This window comes from Thamnophis sirtalis, unplaced genomic scaffold, assembly GCF_051295495.1.
Source record: "Thamnophis sirtalis isolate CommonGarterSnake01/CBP01778 unplaced genomic scaffold, rThaSir2_p1.2 scaffold_18, whole genome shotgun sequence".
In the NCBI taxonomy this organism is placed as follows: domain Eukaryota; kingdom Metazoa; phylum Chordata; class Lepidosauria; order Squamata; family Natricidae; genus Thamnophis; species Thamnophis sirtalis.
The window spans coordinates 1185232-1208491 of NW_028261398.1; the positions used below are offsets into that span (position 1 = coordinate 1185232).

General features: G+C 47.9%; 1 protein-coding gene across 1 annotated transcript; it reads right to left on the reverse strand.

The window, feature by feature from the left end:
* Positions 1 to 7475: 7475 nt before the first annotated feature.
* LOC148042318 (uncharacterized) lies at positions 7476 to 10005 on the reverse strand. Its single transcript, XM_087702977.1, is given in 3 exon segments — positions 7476 to 8233; positions 8236 to 8284; positions 8286 to 10005. Coding segments are annotated over 3 exon segments (1797 nt in total). The 5' UTR covers positions 9849 to 10005; the 3' UTR covers positions 7476 to 8048.
* Between the last annotated feature and the right edge of the window lie 13255 nt (positions 10006 to 23260).

The following is a 23260-nucleotide window of genomic DNA, read 5'->3' on the forward strand; positions in this document are numbered from 1 at the left end:
CGCTTGGTTGGTTCGTTGTGTCTTGTGCTGACAATCCCTCAGTTCCTAAACTACTTGATAAGCTGGTGGTCAATCAACACTTCTGTTAAATAACCAGGGCCTGTTTCCCAGGCTTCAATCCTCTTTTGGAGCACAGGAGGGGCAAAGGAGATTTCTACTTTCAGACTTGTATGATTCTGCAAAAGTATTTTATTTATTTATTTAGAGTTACGTGGGCACTCAGAAAAGCTCAGTGCCAGAGGTGGTCAGGCAACCTGGAAGATCATTGAAGACTGTCGAACCAATTCATTAATAGTAATTCCCAACATACAAAGCTGGGATCTTTTATAGTAATATACGTCTCTGAGAAACATCAAAACCTCACTGACTAATTAATTTGTTCAGTAACTATTTGAAGTTATGCTGGTGCTCTAACAATAACTTTACAATCAATACATCTATGATTTCACAGCATTTTTCACTTACATGATTAACATTACAGTCGGTATGCATTATCCTGTGCCCCACTTTGGCTTTTCTTTCCCTTCCCCTAGGTAGGAGAGGAGAGGAAGGGGTTACAAGAGAGTAAGCAAACTCACCATGCAGAATAACAGTTGAAAGGCCGACAGCGACACCAACATCTCCAAACCCATTATACAAACAGCCCAGTGTGTTCCAAATTGTGTTGGCTCCCGTTTAATCCCTTCCTCTCCAATCTCTTCTTCTTCTTCTCAAACAAGTGGGTGTTGATAGGTTACAATGGACATTCAGCTGCTGGAGCCCTCAACATTTGGAAGATGGGCAAAAGAGCGTCATGTCCTTGGGGATTCAGCATCATGAAGCCATGCAGGATCTTCTTTTGGCAGAAATTGTTCAAGGGAGACAGGATTTCTTTTTCCTGTCCTGCATGGCCGTATTACTTGGGGATTCAGGAAAAGTTGTCTCGTCTAAGCAGAAACGATGGAGGGAGCTCACCTGGGGTGACGGAACAAAACACAAAGGAGCCTGGCAAAAGGAAGGGAAGGCGATGGGAAGCTCATCCAGAGGCACATTAATGAGTGGAGCCTCCCTGGACAGAGGCAGTCTACATACACAAACCTGCTCAGGAGCCTTGGAAGGAGCCCCTCCCCCCTCCTGGATCCCTTGGGGCCCCCCGGGGTCTTCCGAAGGACCCTCCTCCTCCTCCTCCTCCTCCTCCTCTCGGGTGGCGCTTCCTTCCTTGCTTCCTCCGTCCTCCTGCAGGGGGGAGAGAGAGGCCGAAGCCTCCGCCTCCCGCGGAGGTCCTTCCTCGTAGGGAACATAGAATATGGCCAGGACTGGACAAAGGAGTCTGTGACATCCAGTGAGGCTAAACCAAGCCGCGAGCACCGAGAATCTTCACGCTCTTCTCCATGCCCTTCTTGCAGAAAATGACAGGCGTTAGACTTCTCAGGATACAGGAAAAGTCTATTTGGCAGCCAGGTTCAGAAAGGGAGCCCATGGCTTAGCATCGCAAGTTCTGAGCACCCTTCATTATCGAAGCAGGCGTTCTTATACGTTCTCAAAAGCATTGCAACACGGAAACACTTAACTCACTTCTTAGTGGTTGCCTTGAGGAGAGAAGCCTTAGAAGGAGACGGGGTCTTACTTCTCCTTTTGTTTATGGAGGACGTGCCATTATGGAACTTTAATTGAACCTTGGACTTTTGACATAGGTTTTGAGATAGGGACATTGGCTGGAACATCTTTTGGTTAGGCACCGGCTTCCTGTTCTTTTGCAAGCTGCAACTCTGCCTATGTGGCTTTTTAATATAGAAGTAAAGGGGTCCTGAGAGGCTGTCCAGCCTGACCCAGTAGGTTTCACACTTAATGTCCCAATCTCACTTTACGTCCTACTTTACCCTCCTTGGCTCCTTGCAACTGCAATAGATGCCCAGAAGAGGCTTTTGGGGCTGTCGGGCTGAAAACAGAAGCCCTATTTGCCCCAAAAGCGGCTGCACCAGTAAAGAAGGCCTCCACGTGGCTTCCGGCTTAAAAACATGGCCACGGGAATGCTGACCGAGCCTCCGGAGCCTCGGAGCCCTGCAGTGGAGGAAGGGCCCCAGAACCGCCAGCTGAGGCCTCTCTTGCCACCCCCCACCCCCCCAGTCCCCAGCCTCCCCTGGCTGCCTAAGCCTGCCAGCCAGGCCACCTTACCTGCTGCCTGCTCACCTGCCTGCTCCTTGCATCCATCACATCGGAGAGCTGCTGATTCTGCCTGCTTTTTTCCCTTTATGCTTTTAATGTTTTTTTTAAAAAAATATTTATTGTGCATAGAATATTTTAATGGTTTTATTTTAATTTATTGTGTATAGAATATTATTATTTTTAAAGAATCTTTATTGGTTATAATTTTTTTTAATAAGACATAGAAATACAAATACAACTTTAAACATACATTCACAGCCCAACATTTTTTTTCTTCCTCATTGTTTAGTCTCTAACCGGCATCTTCTTGTTACACAATTCAGGGATCTGTTACAATAGTTCACTTTTACTTCCCATTGTTAACAGCGTGGAAGAAGAAGATTGGACCATGTGATGGACTGTGGGCGTGGGGACAAGATCATGAACTTTTATCTGGGTGGAATTGTGATGTCATTTTCAGTATTGGGATTCCATAGCATAATGCCAACATGTCTGTCTTATTAAATTGGAACCTTAAGGATAGATCTGCCTTGGACTCTGATTTAATTCTGCATGATATTTGGAACGCTGACACCCGCCTCTTCTCCATTTACCAGTAATGTCGCAGTTTGTCATACATAAATTGCCTGAACTGCATTTAAGAAGTTTTCTCCAAACTTCATATTTTCTAACTGTGACAACATAAACTTCCAATTTACCCGTTCAAATGCCTTTTGTGCGTCGAGAAACATAAAGGCCACTTGTTTGTCCAGCCGAGCTTCATAATATTCTAAGGCATCCAAAATAATTCTAACATTATCTTTCAAATGCCTCGACGGCAGGAAGCCGTTCTGATCAGGGTGTATAAATTTGCTAAGGAAGAATTTAAGTCTATCTGCCGGTATAGCTGCAACGATTTTATAATCCACATTCAAAAGTGAAATGGGCCTATAGTTTTTAATTTGGGTACGGTCAGCTCCAGCTTTAGGCAAAAGGGTTATATAGGCCTCAGCCCACGATTTCGATGCGATAGAATCCGTCGAGACAGCATTAAATATTACTATCATCTCTTGTCCTAAGATTTTCAAAAAAGTTTTATAGATTTCAACTGGCAAACCATCCATGCCAGGAGTTTTGTTGTTTTCCATTTTTTTTACTGCCTTTTCTAATTCATCTATTGTTATCTTTTGGTTTAGCACCCCTTTCGCTTCATTTGAGATCTTAGGTAGATTTGCATTATCTAAAAATTCCTTAATTTGGTCCTCAGAAATTTCCTCTCTACCATATAGTTGCTGAAAAAAACCTTGAATAATTTCCTGTTCCCCCCCCCCCTTGGTTTCTACTAATTTAAGGTGACCAGATGTTCAGATTGGTAAAGAGGGACACCACTGACCGGGGGGGGGGGGGGCTTGATTAAAAATTTTATATTTTGTCAAAAGGTCACCCCAGGACACTGAAACCAGCATAAATACGAATCTGTTGCCAAACAAATTTTTGATCACGTGACCATGAGGATGCTGCAACGGTCGCTAAGTGTGAAAAATGGTCATCAGTCACTTTTTTCAATGCCATTGTAACTTTGGTCACTAAAGTGATGATGTTTGCTGCATATCAATAGAATAAAAAAGTTGTTACACTCCTACTTGGCAGTTTCAATATACAGCCACAATTGTTCTAATGTAGGGTCAGTTGTTGCTACTTTTCAATAGATAGATGACAGGTAGGTAGGTAGCAGGGGCAGCGTTCCCTCTAAGCTGCGCGCGTGAGCCGTCGCGCAGGTAACAAAGAAACACCGCGCACAAGTTTCAAAGTGCAGCGCAGTGTTTTTTAATATCTTTAAATGTGACTGGAAATATCCCCCTTCACTCCTTTCTGAACTCTGATTTCTGATTGGTGAAATCAAGGAAAACTCTGCCCGGAGACCGATGACGCTGCAGAAGGGAGAATTCCCATTGGTCCCCCACGTGTCCACTCAATTCCCTAACCAACTGCGCATGCGCATGTCACACACACACACACACACACACACACACACACACACACACACACACAAACACACAACGCACGGTCTTCCTCTCCCAAAAGACTTTCCTTAAGCCGGGGGGGGGGGGGGGAGAAACGGCCTCCCCGCCCTCCTAGATGTCCCCTGGAAGTCAGAGACAGATCATGTCCGAACTTGTAGTTGGCCCTTTGGGGGCGTTTCTTGCCCTCTGCAGCCTCCGGGGGCTTCCCTGGAGCCACGTCCGGCTTCTCCGGGAGGCCGTTGGTGCTTCCGGAGACGGTGGTGGTGAGCCTCGGGGCTCCCGGGCGGCCGATGTGCGCAGGGCGCTTGGCTGGTTCCAGCTACAGAATGTCAGAAATCTCCCCGTTCTGCCAGGCGGCTGCCAAAGGGAAGGGAGGGTTAGGGCGCTTCTCCCAACAGCCCAGGGCCGGATCCTCTGCCTTCCTCGGTGGTTGGGAGAGCGCTGCGCCCCTTTCAGTCTCCCTGGGGGCCGCTGCTGGGGAGAAGTCAGCGGGGAGAGGGGGAGGAGAAGGGAAACTTCTGCTCGGGACGCCTTTTCCCTCCTCGCCCCCGGATCTCCCCCCGGCAGCGCTCGCCCCGTGCGGCAGCAAAGGGTCCGTGTGTCACGGGGGCTGCCTGGCACCGATCAGCTGAGAGGCTGGCAAAGAAGCGGCTCTCGGAGGAAGGCAGGGATGCTGGCTGGCATTCGCTTCCCTTCCTGTTCGCCGCCACCTGCAGCCCTGGCCCCGCCTACACTGTAGGCTCTCCGGCTTGGGGAGGGGAGGGGTTGGACTACATGACCTCTAAGGTCTCTTCCAACTCTGATTCACTTAACAACCGTGTTACTAATTTGAAAACTGCAGTGATTCACTTAACAAGCGTGTTACTAATTTGAAAACTGCAGTGATTCACTTAACAACCCTGTTATCAATTTAAAAACTTGTGATTCACTTAACAACTGCATTACTAATTTAAAAACTGGAGTGATTCACTTAACAACTGTGTTAATAATTTAAAAACTAGTGATTCACTTAACAATCCTGTTACTAATTTTAAAACTAGTGATTCACTTAACCATGTTAATTTATAAATTAGTGATTCACTTAACAACTGCATTAAAAAACTGCAGTGATTCACTTAACAACCCTGTTGCTAATTTAAAAACTAGTGATTCACTTAACAACCCTGTTACTAATTTATAAATTAGTGATTCATTTAACAAGCGTGTTACTAATTTAAAAACTGCAATGATTCACTTAACAACCATGTTACTAATTTAAAAACTGTAATGATTCACTTAACAACCATGTTTCTACTTTAAAAAGTGCAGTGATTTACTTAACAACCACATTACTAATTTAAAAACTGCAGCAATTCACTTAACAACCGTGTTAGTAATTTAAATACTAGTGATTCACTTAACAACCGTGTTACTAATTTAAAAACTTCAATGATTCACTTAACAACAGCATTACTAATTTAAAAACTGCAGCAATTCAGTTAACAACCATGTTACTAATTTAAAAACTGCAGCCATTCATTTAACAACCGTGATCCTAATTTAAAAACTGCAGTAATTCACTTAACAACCGTGTTAATAATTTGAAAACTGCAGTGATACACTTAACAACCGTGTTACAAATGTAAAAACTGCAGTGATTCACTTAACAACCGTGTTACTAATTTAAAAATGGCAGTGATTCACTTAACAACTGCATTACTAATTTAAAAACTGCAGCAATTCACTTAACAACCACGTTGCTAATGGAAGCGGAAGCGCAACAGCCAATGTTGGGGAAGGGGAAGGGGTGGCACTCGCCTGTTCTCGCTACCGCCACCCCTTCGCCCCTGGTAACGGCGACCGTTGTGCTGCTGCTTCCAGACGGGATGCTGGAGGAGCTGCTGGCGGGCAGGTGAGATCCCCGCCTAAAGACGCCGCCGAGGGCCTGGCAGAATATATCCCGCTGGAAGCGGCAGTGCTCTGGACCACGGATCCCCAGGAGAGATGCCGGCTGGAGCTGTGCAAGAAGCCCGCTTGGGTGGGGAGGGTGGGCAGCCCTTGCCCATCCTGGCCACCGCCGTCCCCTCGTCCTGGGCGGCTGTCACAGCACCCTCTCTAGCTGGTGTGGGGGTGGCTTCAGGCTGTTCCTGCCCTTCCCCTTTTGGCTGCCGCTGCTTTTCTGCGGTGCCCAAGCTGGCCCAGCCCTGACTCGCTGCCCTAAACTCAGGGAGACCCTCTGCAGTCCCTCTTGTCTGGTTGGGATGCCAGCGAGAGTGTGTTGGGCTGAAGGAAGGAGGGATACTCTCTCTCTCTCCCTCCCTCCCTCCCACTCTCTCTCTCTCTCTCTCTCTCTCTCTCCCCCCCCCCCTCTCTAGAAACATATATCATGTTTGCAATAATTTACCTTTTTTTCTAAATAGGCACAGTTCCCTTACCGGAACCCTCGCTCACTCACTCAAACACACACACACAACCATTTTCCTCCATTCCAATTCGGATCCTATAAATCAATTGCTCTGTGAAACATCTGTGAAAAAAATTCAGGTGCTCAGACATGAAAATGTGCCGCTCAAACACTATACTTTTCCGCACACACTGAAAAAAAATTAGAGGGAACATTGGTTGAGAGCAATATGCTAACTCTTGTAAACCCCTTAGAGAAGGCTGTAAAGCGGTGTATAAGTTCAACTGCAATTCTTGCTAAGACAAAAGTTATTAGCTGTGTATTTTTTAAAGCACATCCATGTTGTTCAATCCAATGATTGAGTAAATTTTCTCTTAGTGCATGAGAACAAATACATTCTTGCCATTACTGAAACCTGGTGGGATGAAACCCAGAAGCATTTAAAAATTTCAAAACAGACGCAATAGAAGAAGAGGTGAAGTTACACATCAACAGCTAACCCTTTTTTAATTGCAAAAAAAAACAACACTAAACCCCCCCCCCCAAAATCCTTCATTAAATGCACTTGGGTTATTATGAAAGGAAAACGGAATGTGGTTACCATAACTGTAAACTCCGGATTATCCAATCAGAGGAACTAGAAGAACCGTTTGCTAATCATTTAGCTGGTTAACAGGAAGCATAAAAATAGGGGACTTTAACCATCCTGACAACTGGGAAACACCTAATCACTGCACCTAGTGGGAGGTCGAAGAGGTGACATACGAGAATATGAAGTTTTCTTGGCCTTAAGAGAGTCCCTTGTAGCGGTTTCTGCTGGAAGACAAGGGGACCATTCTGGGGATCCAACTGGCAAGAGTGTCAGATGTCTGGAGATGGTCTTACATGGTTCGGACATTTGGAAAAGCCATATAGAGCGAATCAAATAATGACAGAACACTTGCTCCAATTAAGCACCAAGTGGGATGTCAATTTAAAAGCAATTTATTAGAGTATTGTAGCAAACAGATTTCCCTCAACCAAAGAGGAAACAGAATCGGGTTTCATTTTATACTCAATACAGTAGAAAAAGTAGAAAAGAAAAATTGATTGTATGGAAGAAATAAGATTTTTTTTAAAAAAATATAGAAAACATATATTTATAAATATAGATCAGCCTGTTTTTAAAGCATGGAAGAAATCATCCTGCTCAGCTACAGTTATATCAGAGACGTGGACAGTAACATCCCATAATATTAAGCACCAGCACTGAAATGAGAATTGCATTACAGAAGAGAACATTCACATGAGAAATGGCATCTCATTGTAGCCAGTTGAAACATCTAGCATGTACACTTGAAAAGTCCTTTCTTAATCAGCCTGGGAAACTCCCTTATTTGGCAACTATTTACTTTTCTTAATCTCCTCTTTACTCAACCCCCTTATTGGAATTACAATTATCATGGATATCATTATTCTGTTGCTTTGTTAGGACACTGGAAGTTTGTGCACTTGGGACAAATCCCTAGCGTGTCAATTCACAATTGGCCAAATTGGATGCAAAATTCAATTCCCAAGACACACTCTGTGCCTTCTCCCACGCCCTTGTGAATTATTTGGTCTTGATGGAGGCCTCTACGCTCAGTATAGCTCTTTCCCCACTCCAGGCATTGGTAGAGTTTCTCTGTAGTGTGGATTATTTGATGCTGAATAAGTTTCCCTTTTGACTGAAGCTCTTTCCACACAACAGGCATTTATGAGGTTTTTCCCCCTGGGTGAATCATTTGGTGTGCATAAAGTTTGTTCCTCTGCCTGAAGCTCTTTCCACACTCCAGACATTTATGAGGTTTTTCTCCTATGTGGATCTTTTGATGTGTATAAAGGTTGCCCCTCTGACTGAAGCTCTTTCCACACTCCAGGCATTCATGAGGTTTTTCTCCTGTGTGGATCCTTTCGTGTGCATAAAGGTGGCTCCTCTGACTAAAGCTTTTTCCACACAACAGACATTTATGAGGTTCTTCTCCTGTGTGGATCCTTTGATGTCTATAAAGGCTGCTCCTCTGACTGAAGCTCTTTCCACACTCCAGATATTTATGAGGTTTTTCTCCTGTGTGGATCTTTTGATGTGTATAAAGGCTGCCCCTCTGACTGAAGCTCTTTCCACACTCCAGACATTTATGAGGTTTTTCTCCTGTGTGGATCCTTTGATGTGCATAAAGGTGGCCCCTCTGACTGAAGCTCTTTCCACACTCCAGGCATTCATGAGGTTTTTCTCCTGTGTGGATTCTTTGATGTGCATAAAGGTCGCCCCTCCGACTGAAGCTCTTTCCACACTCCAGGCATTCATGAGGTTTTTCTCCTGTGTGGATTCTTTGATGTGCATAAAGGTCGCCCCTCCGACTGAAGCTCTTTCCACACTCCAGACATTTATGAGGTTTTTCTCCTGTGTGGATTCTTTGATGTGCATAAAGGCTGGCCCTCCGACTGAAGCTCTTTCCACACTCCAGACATTTATGAGGTTTTTCTCCTGTGTGGATCTTTTGATGTGTATAAAGGTTTCCCCTCCGACTGAAGCTCTTTCCACACTCCAGACATTTATGAGGTTTTTCTCCTGTGTGGATCCTTTGATGTTTATAAAGGTCGCTCCTCTGACTGAAGCTCTTTCCACACTCCAGGCATTCATGAGGTTTTTCTCCTGTGTGGCTCTTTTGATGTGTATAAAGGTGGCTCCTCTGACTGAAGCTCTTTCCACACTCCAGACATTTATGAGGTTTTTCTCCTGTGTGGAACCTTTGATGTGCATAAAGGTGGCTCCTCTGACTGAAGCTCTTTCCACACTCCAGACATTTATGAGGTTTTTCTCCTGTATGGATCCTTTGATGTGTATAAAGGTGGCTCCTCTGACTGAAGCTCTTTCCACACTCCAGACATTTATGAGGTTTTTCTCCTGTGTGGATCCTTTGATGTGCATAAAGGTGGCTCCTCCGACTGAAGCTCTTTCCACACTCCAGACATTTATGAGGTTTTTCTCCTGTGTGGATCCTTTGATGTGTATAAAGGTGGCTCCTCCGACTGAAGCTCTTTCCACACTCCAGACATTTATGAGGTTTTTCTCCTGAATGGGCCTTTAGATGCTTTCGAAGATACTCATTTCCCTTGAAGAATTTTTCACATTCCGGGCACTGATATCTCTCTTCTTCCTCCTGGATCCTTTGGGGATTCCGGGGTCTTCCGAAGGACCCTCCGCTCTCCAGGCCCGTCTTGGCCTCTCCCCCCGTTTCCTCCTCCCCGCATCGCCCTCCAGGCAGCCGCCTTTCCCGGGCTCCCGCTGGGCTCATCCCTCCTGCAGCTCCGGAGCCCCCCGGCCTTTCCCCGCCGTCTCCCGGGGCTGCTCCGCGGGGCCTGCTCTCCTCCTCCTCCTCTCGGGCGGCGCTTCCTTCCTTCCCTCCGGCGCCGGGCTCCTCCGTCCTCCTGCAGGGGAGAAAGAGAGGCAGGTCACGGCGGCGTCCCCCTCACCGCAGGAGAGGCCCAGGCCGAGACCACCCCCTCACGAGGACCCGAAGGAGACCCTCCCAAGCTGCCACTCCGCCCCAGCAGCCTCTACTTACTTCCGGTTTCTCCGCCTCCGAAGCGGACCGCTCCTTCCGTCAGCTCACTGGTTCCGAAAGTGAAGGCGCTCCATTTCCCAGCCCCTCCTTCCTGCGAAGCCCCGCCTCCTCCTCTCCAGGCACCGCCTCCTTGTCGTTCCCCCGAAGGAGAGAAAGGGACCTGCCGTTCGACACGGTTCCTCCTGCAGCGGTGACCCCCAAGCGCCAAATTGGGTTCCAGCCTTCCCTTCGCCGCCACGTTCCTTTCTTTTATTTCATTCTCCGCGCCTGGTTTTCCGCCTCAGCAACGGTCCCTCTCGGCCTCCGTAGCTCCGCCCACCGAGCGCCGTCGCTGGGAGGGAGGTGCTTTCCCAGCGTCCTCTGCGCTTGCGCGTCTGTCCCCACTCCGGCCCCTCCTTCCGCCCCGCCCTCCCCGCCCACAGCCAGCCCCACAGAGAGGCGGAGGGAGGGCGGAGCTTCGGTGGGAGGAGCCGTGGTGGCCCCTCCCCTCCCGCCGCCCCTTCCCTTCGGGCGGCTCCTTTGGGCGCGGGAGGCTCCTGGCGGGGGCGGCGGAGCTTCGCCCGGGGAGCTGAAGGGGAGGCTCCGAAGGGAAGGCCCGCGTCCTCCCTTCCCCGGCTTCTCCTGCCAGGCTCCCCCCGGGGGTTCTCGGGCGACCCCTGGGAAAAGGCCCTTCCACCCCCAGGAGGAGAACCGCCGGGCCAGGAGCCAAGCAGCCGAAGGGATCCCGGGAAGGGACGGAGCTCAGCCCGAGGGGATCCTGGGAGGCCATTGGGAGACGAGGGAGCCCAGGAGGGACGGGGGGATCCACTGGAAAGCCAGGGATCCCAAGGGGGGGGAGAAGCGGATCCCAGGAGGGGATCCCCCCACCCTTTCGTGCAGGGGGGGAAAAGGACCCCTCCTCCCTTTGGGGCTGAGCAGGGGGGAGACCAGCCGCGGGGGGGGGAGCTCTGGGGCCCCTGGAGAAGGAGCTGGAGAGGCTCCTGCAGTTGCTCTGCTTCGGTGGCTCCTCTGGACTTGATCCCCTAGACCGGATCCCCTGCGGTTGAGGATGCCCTCTGGCCACAGGGACCCCCAACCCTGCAGCGGAGGAGACCCCGAGGCCCCCCATGGGACAAGAGCCGCTGGACGTCCCAGCCAAGGAGACCAAAAAGCCCCCCCAGCTCCGGACAAAGTCTGGCTACGACCAAACAGGGGCCGGAGAAGACGGGGTGGGAGCAGGGGGCGCAAATAAACTCTGTACATGCTCAGGGGCTGCAGTGGCCTGTTTTCCAGAAAGGACGGTTGGGGATCCTGGGAAAGGTCATCCCACGCCAAGCGTGTCCCGTGAATGGCAGCTGCCAGCTGGCCTCTAATTTAAATGGGCCCAATTGGCTTTGGAGACAGGAGACCACAAAGAGATCTCCACTCTGCCTGGAAGAAGCAAAGGCGAACCGCTTCCACATTGGGGCTTCATAAATCAGAAATACACTTCCTAAGGTGGGAAACGTGGCCCCACGTGGCTCTGTCTAAAACTGCCCCCTTGGCTGGGGACCCATCAGCAAAGCCCTTTAAAATACCCCAGTAACGTTCTGGTTGGTCAGGTGACTGACCCCCTTTATGTCCGTCCCTAGCTATGACCTTGATGGCAAGCTCCATTGCAGTATTTATTTGTATGTACTTGAGTAATAATTCTTCTTTAACATGCAATGCACAAAGTGCAAATGTATGAAGTGCAATGTGAAATGGTCCCAGCAAATTCCACGATCTTGAAACTCTCCCTTTGTTGAAGCAGCCTAGAACTGCATTGCCGTTTTTGGAAGAGGCCGCACACTGCTGGCTGAGACTTGGATCCCTCTCAGTTACTCCTGTTGAGCCAGGGACCAGCTCCTTTATACCAGAGGTTCCCAAACAACTTTAAGACTTGTGGACTTCAACTCCCAGAATTCTCCAGCCAGCAGAGCTGGGAGTTGAAGTCCACAAGTCTTAAAGTTGCCAAGTTTGGGAACCTCTGCTTTATACCTATTCATTTGGTATGGGGACTTTCAGACCAAGTTGCAGGAAATTGCAGATCAACCGGACCAGTGGTGGGTTGCTAACCGGTTTACTACCGATTTGCTTGTGCTTGCACTGCGCAATGCTTCAGTGCGTGCACAGAAGTGTCCAGGTGGGTGGGCGGAGCCTCCTGCCACCACCACTGCTTGTTCAGCCGAACTGGGAAACTAGAACTGGGAAAACTGGGATGATATTTGGAACACTGACACTAAAAGGGCTTTCACAGCTGAGGTTGGGTAAATTTGAAGCCATTCTGGAGTCTTGCAGGGGGGGCTGCCCTGTTCTCTCCCCTGAGAGCTTGTCAGGGGGTCTGTTGCCCTGGTTTTCCTCCCCCTTCCTCACAGTCTCACCCCCTCTTCCCCTGGTTTCCAGTCCAATCTTGATTTGGGCTCCCCCGATGGGGATGGGCTAACCTATGGCTGTCGTAGGGCAGCCTACCCCATCTCCATTTCCATGGGGGAACCCAGAACCTTGCAAGGTCCTGTCAATGCAGCCGTGCAATAAAGACAGGGCTGTTCCTCCTGGTTGTGCTTCTTGTGGAACTGTGAGATCGGTAGTGCTTAAACTTAATAAAATAAATAGGCTGGATTCCTTCACAGGGCTAACAGGGGAGACTGAGGCTGGAATGAAAGATGGAGATGGCTTAGTCGGGGGGAAAAAAGACTCTGCCCATCCTCAATCAATAGGTGGTACCAAATGCACAGGTACAGTACAGGTGGTACCTTGCTCAATAGCAGTAACTCTGAGAGGGATCTTGGAGTCTTAGCAGGCAACCATTGAAATAGGAGCCAGCCGTGGGCAGCAGCTGCCAAAAAAGCCAACACAGTTCTAGGCTGCATCAACAGAGGGAGAGAATCAAGATCACGTGAAGGGTTAATACCACTTTATAAGGCCTTAGGAAGGCCACACTTGGAATATTTGCATCCAGTTTTGGTCTCCACGATGTAGAAAAGATGTGGAGACTCTGGAAAGAGTGCAGAGAAGAGCAACAAAGATTGGGACTGAAGACTAAAACATATGAAGAACGGTTGCAGGAACTGGGTATCTCTAGTTGAATGAAAAGAAGGACCAGGGGAGACAGGATAGCAGCCTTCCAATATCTCAGGGGTTGCCACAAAGAAGAGGGAGTCGAACTATTCTCCAAAGCACCTGAGGGTAAAACAAGAAGCAATGGGTGGAAACTAATCAAGGAGAGAAGCAACTTAGAACCGAGGAGAAATTTCCTGACAGTTAAGAACAATTAACCAGTGGAACAGAAGTTGCCTGCAGAAGTTGTGAATGCCCCAACACTGGAAGTCTTTAAGAAGATGTTGGACAGCCATGTCTGAAACGGTATAGGGCTTCCTGCCCAGGCAGGGGGTTGGACTAGAAGACCTCCAAGGTCCCTTCCAACTCTGCTCTTGTATGTATGTTCTTTGGGCTATTCTATGCTTCACATTTATACAATGTCTTCCGGTTGGTTGGTTCGTTGTGTCTTGTGCTGACAATCCCTCAGTTCCTAAACTACTTGATAAGCTGGTGGTCAATCAACACTTCTGTTAAATAACCAGGGCCTGTTTCCCAGGCTTCAATCCTCTTTTGGAGCACAGGAGAGGCAAAGGAGATTTCTACTTTCAGACTTGTATGATTCTACAACAGTATTTTATTTATTTATTTAGAGTTACGTGGGCACTCAAAAAAACTCAGTGCCAGAGGTGGTCAGGCAACCTGGAAGATCATTGAAGATTGTCGAACCAATTCATTAATAGTAATTCCCAACATACAAAGCTGGGATCTTTTATAGTAATATACGTCTCTGAGAAACGGAGTGACATCAAAACCTCACTGACTAATTAATTTGTTCAGTAACTATTTGAAGTTATGCTGGTGCTCTAACAATAACTTTACAATCGATACATGCATGATTTCACAGCATTTTTCACTTACACGATTAACATTACAGTCGGTATGCATTATCCTGTGCCCCACTTGTGGCTTTTCTTTCCCTACCCCTAGGTAGGAGAGGAGAGGAAGGGGTTACAAGAGAGTAAGCAAACTCACCATGCAGAATAACAGTTGAAAGGCCAACAGCGGCACCAACATCTCCAAACCCATTATACAAACAGCCCAGTGTATTCCAAATTGTGTTGGCTCCCTTTTAATCCCTTAGTACAGTGTTTTTCAACACCTCATAAATGTCTCTAGTGTGGAAAGAGCTTCAGTCGGAGGGCCAGCCTTTATGCACATCAAAGAATCCACACAGGAGAAAAACCTCATAAATGTGAGGTGTGCCGTGGGAAAAACACTCGCCCCCCCCTTCCCCCAAAAAATCGTTTTTAAAATGCCTCTGTTGTCTTGGGAGCCTTCGGGGCGAATTCGCTTAATCTCCCGCCGCCGTCGTCCCTTTCACCCGAACCAGAGCTACGGCAAGCCCCGTGGCCATTGCACGCGTGCGCGATCCTATTTTCTCCAGGGGACGACGAGCCCGAGGGAGGGAGCCGTGCAAGGGTGGGGCTTGTCATTGCAGGCTCTGGGCTGACCCTGCCTGAGAGCAGCTGCAGCTGCAAGCCAAGAGAAATTGAGAGAGAGGGAATGTGCACGTTGCATGAAGGCGGCGGCGGAGGAAGCAGCCCGGTGTCGCTGCTCGCCTTTCCCGCTCTGTGCTTGGGAGAATGTGTGTGTGTGTGTGAGCAGCCACCGACCTCTTCCTCGCCCGCAGAGTCGCAGGAGGTGGCCGAGCAGAAACGCCCCCGCGTCGCGCCACCCCTGCAGGAGACAAGCGGCAGGAGACAAGCTTGCTGCGGGCCGGCAGCTCTCGGCTGGATGAGCGGCAGGATGACCCGTGCCAGCCGACCTTTTCGTCGGCAGGACTCCGTGGTGCATCGGGGGAGGCGATTCCTGTCTCCTCGCCCCGCTGGCTCTCTCCTCCACGCCGGCCAACTACCGTGTGGCTCGGGCGGGGCGTGCGACGCGCCTGGGATGCCGCTCTGCCCCGCGAGCGCCTCTGGGGCTTGAGACCCCCCCACCCGCCGTCGCCGCCCGCCTGCTCGCTCCCGCTGCCGCGCCGTACGTAAGACCGCGCTGGGTCCGACCGGCCACCCTCCTGGACAGCCGGAGCTGCGGGGGAGACATTTCGCGCGGCGCATTCCGTTCGGGGCAGGTGGCAGGTTTCGAGCGCCGCCTCGCCGCGAGCCTCGACAGAACAGGACGCCCCGAATTGGAGCAAAAGGGGTGGCGCGCGACCTGGTGTCCCGCTTGACAGGCAGTGACCCTGGAGCCGCGCCAACTGAGGCAAACTGATGTGGGGACCGGGAGCCCACAGCCCGCCCGCTCTCCGCTGGGGCACAGGGGCCCTCTCGCTGGCTTCAAGCCAAAGATGCCCAGCCCGGCCGACGGCTCCAGGGAATAAACGAAGGATCACTACCATGGCCAAAGCGCCCCTCTCGTCCTCAAACGTCCAAGGGAGCTGCAGTCCCGCGGGGCCAGGGTCCGCCAGGAGCCCTGCGCGGCTGAGAAAGGAGTCTCGTCCGCCGCCCGGCTCAGCCCAACCCGCCCCTTCCAACGGCCCGACCCGAAGAAAGGGAGGGAAGCGGGCTGGGGGGGGGGTAGAGGCTGACCACTGGCGGTGTGGGTAGCGGAAGAGAGATCCCCGTTTGGACAAAGGAGGTCCTCACCTTCGCTCTCCAAGACTGCCCCGGGCAGCCGCCTGCCCATCACCAATGCTCCCTTCCCTGGAGGAGGGGAACCCAGAGGCAGCCCAGGCTGCCAGGGGCTTTCTCAGGATGGGACAAAGGTGCCACTCCCCTTCCCTGATTGGAGTGATCAGCTTCGTGGATGTCACTTTGGCCCTTCCTGCAGCCCCTTCAACCTTCACTGGGCAGGGAAAGATCCTTCCAAGCTGACCGGGCAGGGGACCCTCCCCCCCCCCACTGCTTGGGTCCTCCTTTCTGTCTTCTAGGCCCTAGAATTACTTTATATATAGTCAATATAGGCACAGAGTTAATTTTTTTTAACATTTTCTAATGGTGGTGTGCCTCATGATTTTTTTTCATGAAAAAAGTGTGCCTTTGCACAAAAAAGGTTGAAAAACACTGCCTTAGTAGTATGGAGTACATACCAAAATCTGGCTTATAAGCCCCGCCCCCTTGTTATTGTTTATGTTTTTAGCCACGCCCCTTTGTGTGACGTATTTTGTTATGATTCCACCCCTTTTGTGACGTGTTTTTGTTTACAGTGTAACCCCTCCCCATTTATGACATCAATCCCTAACCCTCAGCCCCAACCACCCCTCCCACCCCTCCCCAAAATGCCGGAACTCCTTTTTAAATGAAGTACTTTAAGGTCATGGTGAGGCAAACCCCAAGTGAACCCGAAAGCCTCATCCCCGGTAGCACGGTTTCAAAAGACGCACCCGCCGGTTGTGACACCCGTGGCCTTTCACACGGGGACGTAGTAACGACAAACACAACAGACCCACAATCCCTTTCGGTATGAATAATTATGACGTCATAATTACTTGCCAGAGGAACTTCACATCGGTGCGTTTTACACAGCCGGTTTAAAAGCAGTATACAAGCAAAGAGTTATATCCTGGATATAACTATGACATGATTTTTAGAAACACCTCCAGTGAGGAAGACGCTACAGACGACTTCCCGTATTATCGAAGACCTACGAAGTATATCACTAGAAACATCTCCAGTGAGGAAGAAGCCACAGATGACTTCCCGTATTATCGAAACCCTACGAAGTATACCACCAGCACGTTTACTGAGGATATTAATGATGATGTTAAACCCGTGATTCTGAAGAGTCGTGATTACCCCATTTGGCTACCAAGGGTTGGTAAAAGGGACTTTTCAAACGATGACAACGACGCTGTAGGATGTGCATGTGGGGGTGTTGATTGCATCTGTACGGCAACTACAGAGGTTGATGAGGACGATGATGACGTGGTTGTCTATTATGCTAGCTCTGATGACGGATATTATTCTGCTAACCAAGTTCGTGAGAGCATGTTGTAAATTACAAAGAAAAGGTTTATGCTAAAGAGCGACGTGTGTTTTATTGTACGGGTTAACGGTGCAGGATGAAGTATAAAAAGGTACTGAAGGAATTGTATTATAGACCAGAAAGTACGGGCAGCTATGGGGGTGCAACATCACTATTTAACGCGGGGCGGAAGAGCATTAAAAACTTAACGCTGAAACAGGTCAAAGCATGGCTGTCTGGGCAAGATGCCTACGTCCTTCATAAACCCACAAGAATTAATTTTCCTAGGAATGCAACAATAGTATCTTGCATAGACTGTCAGTGGCAAGCAGACCTTGTGGATTTAACAGGATTTGCCTTTGAAAACAATGGCATGAAATTTATCTTAACAGTGATCGATGTGTTATCCAAATATGCCTGTATGGAGTACATACCAAAATCTGGCTTATAAGCCCTGCCCCCTTGTTATTGTTTATGTTTTTAGCCACGCCCCTTTGTGTGACGTATTTTGTTATGATTCCACCCCTTTTGTGACGTGTTTTTGTTTACAGTGTAACCCCTCCCCATTTATGACATCAATCCCTAACCCTCATCCCCAACCACCTTCCCCAAAATGCCGGAACTCCTTTTTAAATGAAGTACTTTAAGGTCATGGTGAGGCAAACCCCAAGTGAACCCGAAAGCCTCATCCCCGGTAGCACGGTTTCAAAAGACGCACCCGCCGGTTGTGACACCCGTGGCCTTTCACACGGGGACGTAGTAACGACAAACACAACAGACCCACAATCCCTTTCGGTATGAATAATTATGACGTCATAATTACTTGCCAGAGGAACTTCACATCGGTGCGTTTTACACAGCCGGTTTAAAAGCAGTATACAAGCAAAGAGTTATATCCTGGATATAACTATGACATGATTTTTAGAAACACCTCCAGTGAGGAAGACGCTACAGACGACTTCCCGTATTATCGAAGACCTACGAAGTATATCACTAGAAACATCTCCAGTGAGGAAGAAGCCACAGATGACTTCCCGTATTATCGAAACCCTACGAAGTATACCACCAGCACGTTTACTGAGGATATTAATGATGATGTTAAACCCGTGATTCTGAAGAGTCGTGATTACCCCATTTGGCTACCAAGGGTTGGTAAAAGGGACTTTTCAAACGATGACAACGACGCTGTAGGATGTGCATGTGGGGGTGTTGATTGCATCTGTACGGCAACTACAGAGGTTGATGAGGACGATGATGACGTGGTTGTCTATTATGCTAGCTCTGATGACGGATATTATTCTGCTAACCAAGTTCGTGAGAGCATGTTGTAAATTACAAAGAAAAGGTTTATGCTAAAGAGCGACGTGTGTTTTATTGTACGGGTTAACGGTGCAGGATGAAGTATAAAAAGGTACTGAAGGAATTGTATTATAGACCAGAAAGTACGGGCAGCTATGGGGGTGCAACATCACTATTTAACGCGGGGCGGAAGAGCATTAAAAACTTAACGCTGAAACAGGTCAAAGCATGGCTGTCTGGGCAAGATGCCTACGTCCTTCATAAACCCACAAGAATTAATTTTCCTAGGAATGCAACAATAGTATCTTGCATAGACTGTCAGTGGCAAGCAGACCTTGTGGATTTAACAGGATTTGCCTTTGAAAACAATGGCATGAAATTTATCTTAACAGTGATCGATGTGTTATCCAAATATGCCTGTATGGAGTACATACCAAAATCTGGCTTATAAGCCCCGCCCCCTTGTTATTGTTTATGTTTTTAGCCACGCCCCTTTGTGTGACGTATTTTGTTATGATTCCACCCCTTTTGTGACGTGTTTTTGTTTACAGTGTAACCCCTCCCCATTTATGACATCAATCCCTAACCCTCAGCCCCAACCACCCCTCCCACCCCTCCCCAAAATGCCGGAACTCCTTTTTAAATGAAGTACTTTAAGGTCATGGTGAGGCAAACCCCAAGTGAACCCGAAAGCCTCATCCCCGGTAGCACGGTTTCAAAAGACGCACCCGCCGGTTGTGACACCCGTGGCCTTTCACACGGGGACGTAGTAACGACAAACACAACAGACCCACAATCCCTTTCGGTATGAATAATTATGACGTCATAATTACTTGCCAGAGGAACTTCACATCGGTGCGTTTTACACAGCCGGTTTAAAAGCAGTATACAAGCAAAGAGTTATATCCTGGATATAACTATGACATGATTTTTAGAAACACCTCCAGTGAGGAAGACGCTACAGACGACTTCCCGTATTATCGAAGACCTACGAAGTATATCACTAGAAACATCTCCAGTGAGGAAGAAGCCACAGATGACTTCCCGTATTATCGAAACCCTACGAAGTATACCACCAGCACGTTTACTGAGGATATTAATGATGATGTTAAACCCGTGATTCTGAAGAGTCGTGATTACCCCATTTGGCTACCAAGGGTTGGTAAAAGGGACTTTTCAAACGATGACAACGACGCTGTAGGATGTGCATGTGGGGGTGTTGATTGCATCTGTACGGCAACTACAGAGGTTGATGAGGACGATGATGACGTGGTTGTCTATTATGCTAGCTCTGATGACGGATATTATTCTGCTAACCAAGTTCGTGAGAGCATGTTGTAAATTACAAAGAAAAGGTTTATGCTAAAGAGCGACGTGTGTTTTATTGTACGGGTTAACGGTGCAGGATGAAGTATAAAAAGGTACTGAAGGAATTGTATTATAGACCAGAAAGTACGGGCAGCTATGGGGGTGCAACATCACTATTTAACGCGGGGCGGAAGAGCATTAAAAACTTAACGCTGAAACAGGTCAAAGCATGGCTGTCTGGGCAAGATGCCTACGTCCTTCATAAACCCACAAGAATTAATTTTCCTAGGAATGCAACAATAGTATCTTGCATAGACTGTCAGTGGCAAGCAGACCTTGTGGATTTAACAGGATTTGCCTTTGAAAACAATGGCATGAAATTTATCTTAACAGTGATCGATGTGTTATCCAAATATGCCTGTATGGAGTACATACCAAAATCTGGCTTATAAGCCCTGCCCCCTTGTTATTGTTTATGTTTTTAGCCACGCCCCTTTGTGTGACGTATTTTGTTATGATTCCACCCCTTTTGTGACGTGTTTTTGTTTACAGTGTAACCCCTCCCCATTTATGACATCAATCCCTAACCCTCATCCCCAACCACCTTCCCCAAAATGCCGGAACTCCTTTTTAAATGAAGTACTTTAAGGTCATGGTGAGGCAAACCCCAAGTGAACCCGAAAGCCTCATCCCCGGTAGCACGGTTTCAAAAGACGCACCCGCCGGTTGTGACACCCGTGGCCTTTCACACGGGGACGTAGTAACGACAAACACAACAGACCCACAATCCCTTTCGGTATGAATAATTATGACGTCATAATTACTTGCCAGAGGAACTTCACATCGGTGCGTTTTACACAGCCGGTTTAAAAGCAGTATACAAGCAAAGAGTTATATCCTGGATATAACTATGACATGATTTTTAGAAACACCTCCAGTGAGGAAGACGCTACAGACGACTTCCCGTATTATCGAAGACCTACGAAGTATATCACTAGAAACATCTCCAGTGAGGAAGAAGCCACAGATGACTTCCCGTATTATCGAAACCCTACGAAGTATACCACCAGCACGTTTACTGAGGATATTAATGATGATGTTAAACCCGTGATTCTGAAGAGTCGTGATTACCCCATTTGGCTACCAAGGGTTGGTAAAAGGGACTTTTCAAACGATGACAACGACGCTGTAGGATGTGCATGTGGGGGTGTTGATTGCATCTGTACGGCAACTACAGAGGTTGATGAGGACGATGATGACGTGGTTGTCTATTATGCTAGCTCTGATGACGGATATTATTCTGCTAACCAAGTTCGTGAGAGCATGTTGTAAATTACAAAGAAAAGGTTTATGCTAAAGAGCGACGTGTGTTTTATTGTACGGGTTAACGGTGCAGGATGAAGTATAAAAAGGTACTGAAGGAATTGTATTATAGACCAGAAAGTACGGGCAGCTATGGGGGTGCAACATCACTATTTAACGCGGGGCGGAAGAGCATTAAAAACTTAACGCTGAAACAGGTCAAAGCATGGCTGTCTGGGCAAGATGCCTACGTCCTTCATAAACCCACAAGAATTAATTTTCCTAGGAATGCAACAATAGTATCTTGCATAGACTGTCAGTGGCAAGCAGACCTTGTGGATTTAACAGGATTTGCCTTTGAAAACAATGGCATGAAATTTATCTTAACAGTGATCGATGTGTTATCCAAATATGCCTGTATGGAGTACATACCAAAATCTGGCTTATAAGCCCCGCCCCCTTGTTATTGTTTATGTTTTTAGCCACGCCCCTTTGTGTGACGTATTTTGTTATGATTCCACCCCTTTTGTGACGTGTTTTTGTTTACAGTGTAACCCCTCCCCATTTATGACATCAATCCCTAACCCTCAGCCCCAACCACCCCTCCCACCCCTCCCCAAAATGCCGGAACTCCTTTTTAAATGAAGTACTTTAAGGTCATGGTGAGGCAAACCCCAAGTGAACCCGAAAGCCTCATCCCCGGTAGCACGGTTTCAAAAGACGCACCCGCCGGTTGTGACACCCGTGGCCTTTCACACGGGGACGTAGTAACGACAAACACAACAGACCCACAATCCCTTTCGGTATGAATAATTATGACGTCATAATTACTTGCCAGAGGAACTTCACATCGGTGCGTTTTACACAGCCGGTTTAAAAGCAGTATACAAGCAAAGAGTTATATCCTGGATATAACTATGACATGATTTTTAGAAACACCTCCAGTGAGGAAGACGCTACAGACGACTTCCCGTATTATCGAAGACCTACGAAGTATATCACTAGAAACATCTCCAGTGAGGAAGAAGCCACAGATGACTTCCCGTATTATCGAAACCCTACGAAGTATACCACCAGCACGTTTACTGAGGATATTAATGATGATGTTAAACCCGTGATTCTGAAGAGTCGTGATTACCCCATTTGGCTACCAAGGGTTGGTAAAAGGGACTTTTCAAACGATGACAACGACGCTGTAGGATGTGCATGTGGGGGTGTTGATTGCATCTGTACGGCAACTACAGAGGTTGATGAGGACGATGATGACGTGGTTGTCTATTATGCTAGCTCTGATGACGGATATTATTCTGCTAACCAAGTTCGTGAGAGCATGTTGTAAATTACAAAGAAAAGGTTTATGCTAAAGAGCGACGTGTGTTTTATTGTACGGGTTAACGGTGCAGGATGAAGTATAAAAAGGTACTGAAGGAATTGTATTATAGACCAGAAAGTACGGGCAGCTATGGGGGTGCAACATCACTATTTAACGCGGGGCGGAAGAGCATTAAAAACTTAACGCTGAAACAGGTCAAAGCATGGCTGTCTGGGCAAGATGCCTACGTCCTTCATAAACCCACAAGAATTAATTTTCCTAGGAATGCAACAATAGTATCTTGCATAGACTGTCAGTGGCAAGCAGACCTTGTGGATTTAACAGGATTTGCCTTTGAAAACAATGGCATGAAATTTATCTTAACAGTGATCGATGTGTTATCCAAATATGCCTGTATGGAGTACATACCAAAATCTGGCTTATAAGCCCTGCCCCCTTGTTATTGTTTATGTTTTTAGCCACGCCCCTTTGTGTGACGTATTTTGTTATGATTCCACCCCTTTTGTGACGTGTTTTTGTTTACAGTGTAACCCCTCCCCATTTATGACATCAATCCCTAACCCTCATCCCCAACCACCTTCCCCAAAATGCCGGAACTCCTTTTTAAATGAAGTACTTTAAGGTCATGGTGAGGCAAACCCCAAGTGAACCCGAAAGCCTCATCCCCGGTAGCACGGTTTCAAAAGACGCACCCGCCGGTTGTGACACCCGTGGCCTTTCACACGGGGACGTAGTAACGACAAACACAACAGACCCACAATCCCTTTCGGTATGAATAATTATGACGTCATAATTACTTGCCAGAGGAACTTCACATCGGTGCGTTTTACACAGCCGGTTTAAAAGCAGTATACAAGCAAAGAGTTATATCCTGGATATAACTATGACATGATTTTTA